The sequence below is a fragment of the Nelumbo lutea genome, chromosome 3, assembly GCF_056320005.1.
Source record: "Nelumbo lutea isolate HS-2025 chromosome 3, American lotus-T2T, whole genome shotgun sequence".
Classification (NCBI taxonomy): domain Eukaryota; kingdom Viridiplantae; phylum Streptophyta; class Magnoliopsida; order Proteales; family Nelumbonaceae; genus Nelumbo; species Nelumbo lutea.
Genome location: NC_142686.1, coordinates 107977791 through 107989282, shown reverse-complemented (window position 1 = coordinate 107989282; position 11492 = coordinate 107977791). Strand labels below are relative to the sequence as shown.

General features: G+C 33.8%; 1 protein-coding gene across 2 annotated transcripts; it reads right to left on the bottom strand.

Moving 5' to 3' along the window:
* Nucleotides 1-4077: 4077 nt before the first annotated feature.
* LOC148867482 (xyloglucan endotransglucosylase protein 2-like) lies at nucleotides 4078-8491 on the bottom strand. 2 transcript variants are annotated; one of them, XM_088974581.1, is made up of 5 exons: nucleotides 8265-8491; nucleotides 8007-8189; nucleotides 7793-7893; nucleotides 6220-6413; nucleotides 4078-4660 (listed from the first exon to the last, which is right to left on the bottom strand). In XM_088974581.1, exons 2-5 carry the CDS (start codon nucleotides 8185-8187, stop codon nucleotides 4255-4257), a joined length of 882 nt encoding a protein of 293 aa, XP_088830707.1. In that variant the 5' UTR covers nucleotides 8188-8189; nucleotides 8265-8491; the 3' UTR covers nucleotides 4078-4254. The 2 variants fall into 2 exon arrangements, with proteins under 2 accessions (XP_088830707.1, XP_088830708.1); XM_088974582.1 differs by having other exon boundaries at nucleotides 4078-4681; nucleotides 8265-8442.
* Nucleotides 8492-11492: the final 3001 nt, after the last annotated feature.

The following is an 11492-nucleotide window of genomic DNA, read 5'->3' as shown; positions in this document are numbered from 1 at the left end:
ATCAATATAAAACAGGCATGCCTTAAAAATGCATGTGTGAAAGCAATTTATATTAATCAATCTAAAAATATTTCAGATAGAAACAATATGGACACCAAACACAACCTTTGCCTCCGGCTTATCCGATCTCCTCCCAAATGGGCACATGAGAAGTTGCCCTCTGTGTATGGTCTCTTCCAGGAATAAAGGATTTTGCACGTTACAATCTTTAATCCAACGACCAATAATAGAAATTAGGTATAATATTTGAGTACTGAGTACAAACTAAGCATAACTAATCCAAAAACAGCTTAATATAATCAATTAATTAACCAAACTGGGGAGCAGACGCTTGTTGTTACCTCAACCTTGCTTTAATTGTTGGTGAAACTATGGATTGCCAACCTGGAATTCTGATTATCATCATCCAATTCTCATGGAATATGGCTCCTTACATCCTGGTTGTGGGGCTGCCAAACAGGATGAAGGATTGCCGCGATCAAACCGGAGGTCTATGGTCTGACTGTCTAATTTGAACGTTCAATTGAAGTTATATCTATTCTTATGGGATATTTATTCTCCGTGATTCTTTATAATATTGATCATTATATTCTTATTTTTTATTTTATTTAAAAATAAAATAATTAAAATTTACAAATTTATTAGAAAATACTTGAACATACTCAACCAGTAGGATTTAGAATTAATTTAAATTTACCTTGAAAACACACAACATGGATGATTATGTTATACGGCTAACCTATTTGACCCGAACGATCGAATTAGTATACAAAAACGATTTGACCTCCTGATCAGTTTTTAAAATATATTAAAAATAAATATATTTTTTAATTACTTTTCATATTAAACACAATAACATGGACGCAGATCCAAATCAATACATCCAATTTGTATCCAAAAGCTTTGATAACTGCATCAGACGCGGATGTAGCTGGATGTGATCCAATTACAGCCCAATACTTCTTGCCTTAGGAAGGGTCTGCACCTAAACTCAGAAAGAGCACATGACTTCCAATATCCAAAGGCTCGGATCTACTAACAAGAAGCTGTTCCCACATCCTTACTCACGGGATATGACAGTGGCATACTGTAATCTGGGAATATCTTTTTCTTTTTCATAGGGAAATGTTTCCAATATATGGTGATAATATTCTGTGGGCAGAGATGTGGGTAGCAGATTCAGAGTGGACTTCAAACCATATGGTCTAATGCATATCTTTTAGTTGACCTGGCAAAAATGACTCAACCCGTAGGTTCAACCCAATACGAAAACAGGGTTAGAGTCTCATATCTAGCCACCCAAATTCAAGAGTGGCATCACCTGTTCCGACCCAAAAAATTAGGTTGGGTTGGGTTGAATGATGAGTCAATTACATAATTGACCCAATTGCCATGTCTAATTGAGACTATTTATATATTGTTAGAAGTTTTTACTATTCAATCATTGTTTATTTTTTTGAATTTTAAATTTAGAATTTAAAGTTAATTCCTTTAAATTTTAATTATTTTTAAAATTGACCTGAATTGACGCATGAATCAACCCTAACCCCGAAAGTTTAAGATTAAGTTTAGCATTTGCTGACCCCCGCCCAAAATGGAATCCAACCCGAAATCATGAAAACGATCGACTTGACCCGAACTCAACCGGCGCAACCCAAATTGCCAGGTCTATCTTTTTAGTGCTTTCAATTTCAGCACCGTACACATATTAAAATAGAGCATCCTCGCCATCCTCCTGAAACTTAGGCAAGTTTGTGGGGGGCTCCACACGGTGACAGGGTGGGGCCCATGTCACCCCTAAGCGGAGGTTGCATTTTGCAAAATTCTAACATCAAGTAGCTGTTATGGCCCATAGAGAGAGTAGAGAGATGGAGAGAACAGCCCTGGTTTTTCCTTCCACCACCGATGGATAGCATAAGAGTGACGATGGGATCATGTCACACGTAATTTTAGGGTCCGTTTGGCTTACAGGATTAGGGGTCTGGAATCAGAATTAGAATGGACTATTTCGATTCTAACTATTTCTATTTGGTTGAATAGAATTGGAATCCCATTTCTATTCTTGCTGGAATCTTATTTTTCATATTTGAGGGAATGGCCATTTCCTACCCCTCCCTTAGGAATAAAATCATATTCTTGCTAATTTTAATTTCCATTCTCATTCCTGTCTGAACCAAATAGAAGGAATGGACCATTTCAAATTTAATTTTAATTCCGACTATAAACCAAACAGACCCTTAATATATTTCTCTCTCATCCGATCATTGAAAGAAAATCAATTTCCCTTACAAAGTTACAATAGGAATAACATTTGGGTTTGGGCAAAGTTAAAAGTATTTCCCTCCATTGTATTCACATTATTATATTACTGCTCGGTGGGACGGGGCTAAACGCGTTTCTGCATATGTTTTTCCTTTTGTGGGTACTCAATTCACTATTCCAATTTCTGAATTCCAAATTCCAAATTGCAGTCTCAACTTCTCAGTTCTCACTTCCCACACCAATATAGAAACAGTTATAAAAAGTGGGCCTCCTCAACCCCAACTTCTTCGATCTTTCTTTTCTGCATTCTCATATATCAAAACCAAAAAAATCGGGAATCGGTAGGTGGTTGGTTCCATTTCACTCCAGAACTGTTATTTTCCTAAAAATCATTGATTTAGTCAGCAAATCACTGATTCAGGTGGTTGAACCGTTCAACAGTTTTACCATTTTTTAATTTTTAATTTTTTGTTAAATTGGGTCATCCGTTCGGTTTGAATGGTTGAACTGTTTGACCTGGGAACTGGACCCCTGATCGATTCGTTGTCTGATTCAATTTTAAAAACCTTGGTGATAACTGAAAAGTTAGCTAAGCCCTATATCAACTTATGGTGACTTAGTATATGTTTGGCATCGATGCTGCAGTTGCAACATTGTTTTCTCAGAAAACAGTGTTGCTGATGTGTGGCTTGGAGCACTATTTTCTCAGAAAATGGTGCCTTTTATTTTTGTTTGAAATCGCTACTGCCAGGTAGGATGTTTCTTGGAGCAACAACTTTTTCTGTTTGGTACCATTGCTCCAAGAAACATTTTCAGCATTGGTACCCATTATCTAGTGCCACATGACTGCCTTGTAACGAGCTGCAGCTCCAAGAAACACTAAATTTGGCATTGCTCCAAGCCATGATTTCCCGATTTTCGAGACATGGCTTTCGAAACAAATGCCCGTTTCTTAAAACACCATTTTTTCCGTTGTAATGCTAATGTGGTGCCATTGCGCCAAGAAACGGCAACGGTACCAAACAGCCCCTTAATTGGTAAGATCTTTTTTACTTGTTATACCTGGGATCAAATTCAGACCTTGTTGTGTAGCCCAGTGAAGTAAAAAAAAAAATAAATAAAAAATAAAAAGTTGATTAAGCTCTAGGGGTTATTTTAGTGGTTAAAAAAAAGGTAATTGTGTTTTAATACCAAACCACTTTTTTTTTGGAAAATGTAAATATTGATTTTGAACCATCATGAGTATTTTGGTATGTATGATTCTGATTGTGCTTTGAATCATTATGTCTGTTGTTCATTTTTTATATAATCAATTTGTCTACTATCATTCAACTTTCATGGTATATCTATTGCCAAAAAAAATAGGAAAAATATGAAAGAGTGGATTATCCATCCATACATTTGAACTAAAAATGTTTCAAAAAGAAGTGGTTAAACAGTGTACCATTCTTCTATATAAATCTTTTGCACCTTTTGTTTTTTTTTTTGTTTTTCTAATGTGGGGTTCTTTTCAACGTATTCATACGTGTATCTAAACAATATACACAATTCCATGTAAAGGAATGAAGATCCTCCATAGCTGTCTTTTTGAATCATATGATTGTCTTCAAAAAGTTATCTTTAATAATGCACAAGAAATAGGGATTTTATTAATTCTAAAACAAATGATTTACTAATTTTAGTACCAACATCTAGGATAAGCAAAAAAAACTGAACCTACTGAAAAAATCAATTAATTGAATCGATTGGTTCAGTATTTTTAAAAAATCAAAGGTATTGGTTCAATTTCGATTAAATAATATAGAAAATCGACAGTTAACCGAATCGATTGATTTAACTTTTCTTTCATTGAGTTCCAACTGAAATTTTGAAAGAAAAAAGACAATAAATAATTATATCATACTAGATTGAATATAATATAAGCATACAGCAGATAAAAGCTGCCTAGCTACAATCATAACACACACGACATAATCTCCTTTGCTCTATGATTTAGATGTCTCTGTTTCTAGCACACTCGGGAGGGACATTAGGGTACCTTGATCTGTCGGTACAATAGTTATATATAGTGTATTTCCTGCGGACCCACTTAAGTCTCCTGTATTGTTGGCCGTCCAGGTCCCTGAAGGCTTTCTGGTCCCACCAATTCCTTCCTCTGGTGTCACACACCCATAGGGATCGGGGTGAAGAAGCATCACAGCCGTCCACGTGGAAAGATGAATAGGAAGCAACAAAGGGAGCTTTGCTCCAATCAGTTTTCTCCAATCCTCCTCTCGTAGCCCAGTCATCAGCATTCCACAGGCTTGAGTAGATCTTCATTGGTTGATTGAAAGGGTACCTCACACCCAGATCCTTGCTGTTCTTGAATATCCTTATGGGCACGTTGTCCACAAAGAAGCTGCCACGTTGTATAAATTTACTGTGTCACATACAAAGCATAACAACTATGTGGCCTGAGGGAAAAATCATAACGGTATAATCTAAAGAATCATTCAACATAAAAGCTTAAGTTGTTAGATAAGATTTTTGAATACGTTGATATTCTCTAACATGCACTGCATTGCGTATTGTATGTTGAAGGAATGGTTTTGTAGACTACTGGCTAATGGGCTTGGCTACCCATTAGAGACCAACTTTTTAAATGGCTTTGAAGATTTTCATTAAGGCCCCCATTAAACTATTGTAAATCACTTATAATTGCATTTACTCGTATTATTTTTGTCCAGGTTAGTTTTTTTATCTGGTTAATGGGCATTTTTGTCTCATTAAATTTTAATATCTTTTCCTCTAGGCAAAAAAATAACTCATTCACCTAGGAAAAGGGTAGGAATTTTTTGAATAAGTGATCGAAAAACTTATTCAGGAGAAAGTGCTAATGCCAATGAGGGTGCAAATGGATCAGATCATGATCTAATCCAAATTCAAATCCAATCCTATTTTATCGGATTTAGATATTCCTGTAAGGTAATTGAATAGGATCATATTTGGATTACCCCCTATCCAATCCGATCTTTCTCTTTCTCTCTCTCTTATAATTTTGTATTTTTTATATTATTAACTTTTATAAAAATACATATATATATATATATATATAATAAAAATTGTTGAAAAATATTTGTATTTTTATTTTTCTATATATAAACTCTTATGTTCTTTCTCCTTTCAATAACTTATTAAAATTTTCAGAATTCAAATCGAATCGGATCAGATTCATATATCTAACATTCTTAACGAATTTGGGTTCAAATAGATGTTTGTAAGATCCGGTTTTAAGATTTGTATTATTAGATCACTCCATTCGAATCCAATCGGAACCGTTTGCATCAAGTGCCATTACCATAAATCATTATATCGATCACTATCCAATTTATCTTTATGGGTTGGCCCACTTATTGCGTGGCCCATGAAGTGTCTCACCATCTTGGGCTGCCGGCGGAGCTTGCGAAATTGGGATTAGCTTTAAAGCGCTAGAATATTCACTCTGTATTCAGGGTAGGGACTCAGGTAAAAGCTGAATTTTGGCTCAATTAATCATCAAGATGGGACCCATGAAATGGTGGGTCCTGATGACTATGTAAGACAGATGGCAAGTTATAATCTCATATTTCATTTTGAGATAACCAACTTTCCAAATCCAAAATAAAATTCAAATTAATGTTTTAAAAACTGATCCGGAATTGAAATCACTTTGGCTAACAGTTTTCAAGTCAGTGGTTTGAAAATAAAAAACAGTTAAAAAATCATTATTTAGGTTGAATGAGTCAACGATTTGATCACTAGGGCAGCTGGTTGCTAACCAAAGTGAAACAGAACCAATTACCCGAATAATTTTCAAGCCAAATAATCCAATCATCCCGGTCAATGACAGTTCAAAAACACTTATTCAAACCTTCCAGTTCACTGGGATCCAGCTGATGGGTGCTATAAATAAGAGAAGGAATTGAGTTAAGAACTTACACAATGTGATACATATTCCACAGGACGGAGTAGGTATGGAAGTGCTTGGTTGGATCAAACCACAGATAGATCCTCTGCTCTCTGTCTCCTTTCCCTCCGGTAAACACATTTGTCTGCAAAATGTGGGGCTGCCCCGTCCTGTTCCCTAAGAACTCGAAGTCTATCTCGTCATGTTCTGTGCTCTGTGACGAAAGCTGCCAAAATGGAAGCAATTCTATTTGAGACGGTGGAAAACGGGATCAAAAGCAATTAACAAATACGCATAATGTAAGCTTCTAGCTTTATGCATATTATGGAATCAATTTAATTGTTGGCCTAATGCATTAATTTTGTCATAAGTACTTATTTTGCTTTTTAGTTAAAAAAAATTATAGTAATGTTAGTCCTAGTAAAGTCTAGAAGGGCAAATCTGATGTCCTGAATTATATTGAAAGATGCTCTAATAATCTAATAAGTTGTAAAATAATTTCATAACTTTGAAGTCTCCATAACAGAGAAAAAGATGGAAGGGAGGTATTCATAGGTATTTGTCAAAAGTGAAGCCTTGAGAAAAGTTATTATGATCAAGGTTTTTAAAATTGAACCCGACAATGAACTGGTTAGAGGGTCAAATGGTCCGATTGTTTAAACCAAACAGATGGCCTGTTCTAATAAAAAAATAAAAATAAACAAAAAATGGCCAAATAGTTAGATGGTTCGAATGGTTCGACTGTCTAAATCAGCAATTTATTTTTGACGAAATAACGATTATAGGATAAAACGAAATCAATCACCTGACCAGTTCCACTCAAATTCGATTTTAAAAACCATAATTATGATTGTTAAAAGCTTGCAGGGGAGGTTTTTATATTTTACCCTTTTCTTTCAACAAGCGAGTGTGAGTGTGACCCCATCAATCATGGTTTATCAAATAATCCCGACCACATGGATAACGCTCTCTCGCTTTTAAGGCTTTTCCACAGCTTTATGGGCCCTTTAGAAGTTGATCGATGCGATATCAAATAGCAAGTAAACTGGCGAGGATATTCTAGATGCGCCAAAGTATGGTTAGAGATGGAAATTTGATCGACCCAGCCGGGACTCTGATCCACCCCGCCCGGTCGGGGTTGGTTTTTGATCATTGGTCGGGTTCATTCACAATGGGGGTGGTATTTGTCGAACCCACCCCGATAAATAATATGTGTATATAATATACTATTTTATATTATACAATAAAAAATAAGTTTTATACACATATTAAATAACATGCATGCAATAGGTTTTTTTTTTATAAAAAAATTGGTTTATAGGTTTGAAGGTTTGAATCATCAGTGCAGGGCAGGTAAAATTCGAAAATTTCTATTTGGGTTGAGATTTTCAACCTCATTAGGGTAAATATGCTCGGGGTGCATAAAAACCCATCCCGCCCCATTGCCATTCTTATGAAAGGTACGATAAGCCCAGCCTTCTAGGCATTGGGCCTAAAATTAAATTATTAGACAAAAAATGGGGCCCATTGTCTTAACGCCATTTGATGAATGATGACCAAGGCAAGACTGAAGAGAATAAAATGGAGATAGGGAGAGAAACTCACATAGAAGGCGGTGACAATACCGGCAGAATCGCCTGCAACCATCTTTATTCTCATACTGAAATGCCCAAACAAGTAGGAGCTTCTTGATTGAAATCCAGTTCCTTGTCACAATTCACAAAACTAAGCTTTTGAAGCCAAAGAGCTAGATACATAAATAAGAATGACAAAACTGTAAAAGCTTTGAGGAACTTCATCATGGGTCTGGACTACTGACCACTGTGTTTGTCGAGGACGAGCTGAACCCGGGAACCGCCATGGATGTACCTAATGTGGTCGGCAGCCCATGTTGTCACATAGTTCTTCTGAAAGGGCACGTCTACAGGCTTTCTAGGGAGAGCGCAGAATACGTATCCAAATGATAACATCAAACTGACAAACAACTCCTTAATCCCCATCTCTGTTGCAAATGAGATAGAGTCATAGAACAGAGCAAGATGATTAAAACATATTTAAGAAGTGAAGAAGAACAGACCTGAAGATGATGAAACCAAGCAAAAGAAATGAATGGGTATGGTAGAGAAGAGGTGATAGAGATGAAAGTTAGGTATATATATAGAGAGAGAGAGAGAGAGGAGAGGAGAGAGAAGGTGGAGCGCAAGAGGGAAGTTTGGGAATGTTTGTTGGTCGGTGGATGGAGATGGAGAGAGGGACAAGGGGCTGGGGTGTTTATGTTGATAACTTTGGTGAAGTGGTCGAAATTGGCTTATGAGAGTGGGGGCCGCGTTAGCATTAATAAACCCACAGTGTCATTGCTTCACAACTCACAAGTGCCACCAGAAAATAGTTAGGGTCTGTTTGTTAATGGATTCAGAATTAGAATGTAAGGTTCAGATCGGAATTAGAATCAGTTGGAATTAGGATTGTTTAAGAAAAACTGAAAAATCGAACCAAATCAATGAGACCGAATTGTATGTATATATTTTATTTTATCTATATATTATAAATGAATATATATGTATTATATATAATATATTATTTATTATTTATAGAATTATAGTATAATATTTTATATATTTTTTTAATTTTTTATCATATATTTGTATATTTATTTATAATATATTATAATAACCGATCAATCGGTTAATCGATCGATATCGATTACTGGTTTTTCAAAAATCGATACTACTGATTCAGTTTAAAAAATTGGGCCATGCACGAACTGTGAGAGCCCCTAGCTGCAATGGATTCTCATTCCCACGGGAAAGGGAATGACCTTTTCCTCAAATAGAACCATTTTGATTCCAATTCTAAACCCTTATTACCATGATACAAACAGAGCCTTAAAATTGATTGACACGTACTACTGGATTGAAGGAATGAATGAATCGGAATTGAGCTGTAGGTTGTCTCTTGTCCGGTCTATGACCAACTATCAAATTTATCTATAGTTTTTTTCTCAACGGTTGTCTTGAAGCGTTAAGGAGCAAGGTTCAAATTGATAGGAAATTAGAATACGTCACGAAAACTCAAATAAAAAAAGAAAAAAAAATCGAAGTTTTAGATGATTTTATATCTTAATTCTTAACTTATTTTGTTAATACTTAAAATTTATTTTCGTTTTTTATAATTTGCTGATAGGTATAAACTAGAAAATTTAAGCTAAATTCTAAAATGTAATTATGATAAGTAATTGAACATGGTGTCATGATAGAAGAGAGTACAAAAGAGAGTTGAATATGGGATTTGACCGGAGAGTATGAATTAATTATAGGAGAAAGAATTAATGAGAGAGAGAGAGCTTTGGATTCAAATGGGAAAAGTGAAAACAAAAAGAAAAACAACATGAATTTATCAATTTTTTTTTTTTTTTTTTTTTTTATACAAACATGAATGAATGTATCAATTTGATACGATTACATATTGGCCCACATCGGCCAATGCGGTCAACATGATTGGAATAGAATGAGTGTATCGGCCATTCCACACATGTCATGTGCCAGTAAGTTTCGAAACGATATTTATCGATATTTCATTAGGTTCGAAACCTTCAAAAATAATAATGCATTGGAGTTTATAATATATGATTAGTCAGGACCCATGCGATGCATGGTAAAATTTGAGAAAGGAGATTTATGACATTTCTAATTAAACGGTGCTCATCTAAGTCTAATTGAAGCATTTTTTTAGTTATATTTAGTTATTCTATCATAACTCAAGTTACATTTTAATGAGAGTGGCTAATTTTCTATGCTCTATATAAATTTGTATTATTATTTTTATACATCTTAATGCTAAACTTTTTATTAATTTTTAAAATTTTATGGTTTGTAATTATTTTTGTATTACTTTTAGGTAAAAGTATTTTTTTGTTTGTAATTATTTCTGAATAAAGTTGGTTAAAGGTAGATTTTAGTGCATCACATCGACATTTTCTATTTCGAATATTAATATAAGGAAAATATCACCACCGTTTTTCAAAACAATATGGGAGCAGGTTTTTGTTAAGGTCAAAACATATATAGGGGAGGTTCATAGGATTGTTAGAAAACCTATGGAGGTTTTTATAATTTTCCCTATTTTTAAATAGAATTTAATTTGATTTTAAATTAATTAAACTATATTTAAGGTTAATATTTTTTATTAATTTTTCTTTTTATTAATCCTTATTAAATTTAATTGATTATATTAAGTTTTTATTTTTCAATGAATTTAAGTTCATTAGTAAAAATTAATTACAAAACCAATAAGTGCTTAAAAACAAGTGCTTATTCCAATAAGCACTTATTTGCATTTGACACCCAACTTTTTCAAGTTTTTTTTTTTTTTAATAATAAGCACTTATTTCATATCGGACGTTTGGTAGTCTTTTTCTCAAATAAGCATTTATGACTATTTTGTCCTTCATTTTCTGTCAAATTTTCAAAATATACCCTTATGAAAGTACTTATACTAAATTACTTTTGTAAAAACACCTTAATGAAAGCACTTTCATAAAAATACTTTAAAAAAAGCAATTTTACGAAAGCACTTTTATAATAGTACTTTTATGAAAGCACTTTAATAAAATTATTTTTATGAAAGTACTTTTATAAAGTTCAAATAAGGATAATTTTACAAATTGTATTTTAAAATTCAACTAGGGATAATTTTGGAAGAAAAAAAATGAATAAGTGCTTATTTTATAAGCACTTAAAAAAGCTGGAAATTTGGGCTAAAAAAATATGCCCTTATTTTTAAAATAAGCGCTTGTTTTGCACTAATTTCCCAAACACCAATAAGTGCTTAATGGTGTGGTGCTAGCCCAAATAAGCACTTATTTTTAAGCATTCCCAAACATGGCCTTAACTGGATATTAGTTTTTAATTTATCTTATTATAATTTATTAATTAATTTATTTTTATTATATTAATAAAAATATTAATAATTATTTTTATCTTATTCCAACTTGTCGTTTACTCAGATGAAACCATTCGAACCATCACTCAGCCCTATTTCTAATTTTGGATTTCATAAAACCTACTATTTTGTCAAAAACCATTAATTTGATCAAAACTCGTTCAGTCTAGGCAGTTGAACCATTGACCCTTTTGGTCTAGTCATTAGGTCATGTGTTACATTATACAATAAAACTTATAGAGGACTTAACTTTGTGCTTATTAGGTGATCCTTTTTCATTTTGGGTAACGCTTCATGCTCTTCGCAGCCCCATTATACAAAAAAAAAAAAAACCCTCTTTTCTTGGTCTCAAATTTCAATTTAT

What these genes read in the sequence shown, in the direction of transcription:
- LOC148867482 (XM_088974582.1), bottom strand. Translation starts at nt 8,187, where the DNA reads ATGGGGATTAAGGAGTTGTTTGTCAGTTTGATGTTATCATTTGGATAC. An exon ending in CGTCCTCGACAAACACAGTG is followed by an intron (nt 7,894 to 8,006) that starts GTCAGTAGTCCA and finishes AATTGTGACAAG; the next exon opens with GAACTGGATTTCAATCAAGA. An exon ending in GTATTGTCACCGCCTTCTAT is followed by an intron (nt 6,414 to 7,792) that starts GTGAGTTTCTCT and finishes CCATTTTGGCAG; the next exon opens with CTTTCGTCACAGAGCACAGA.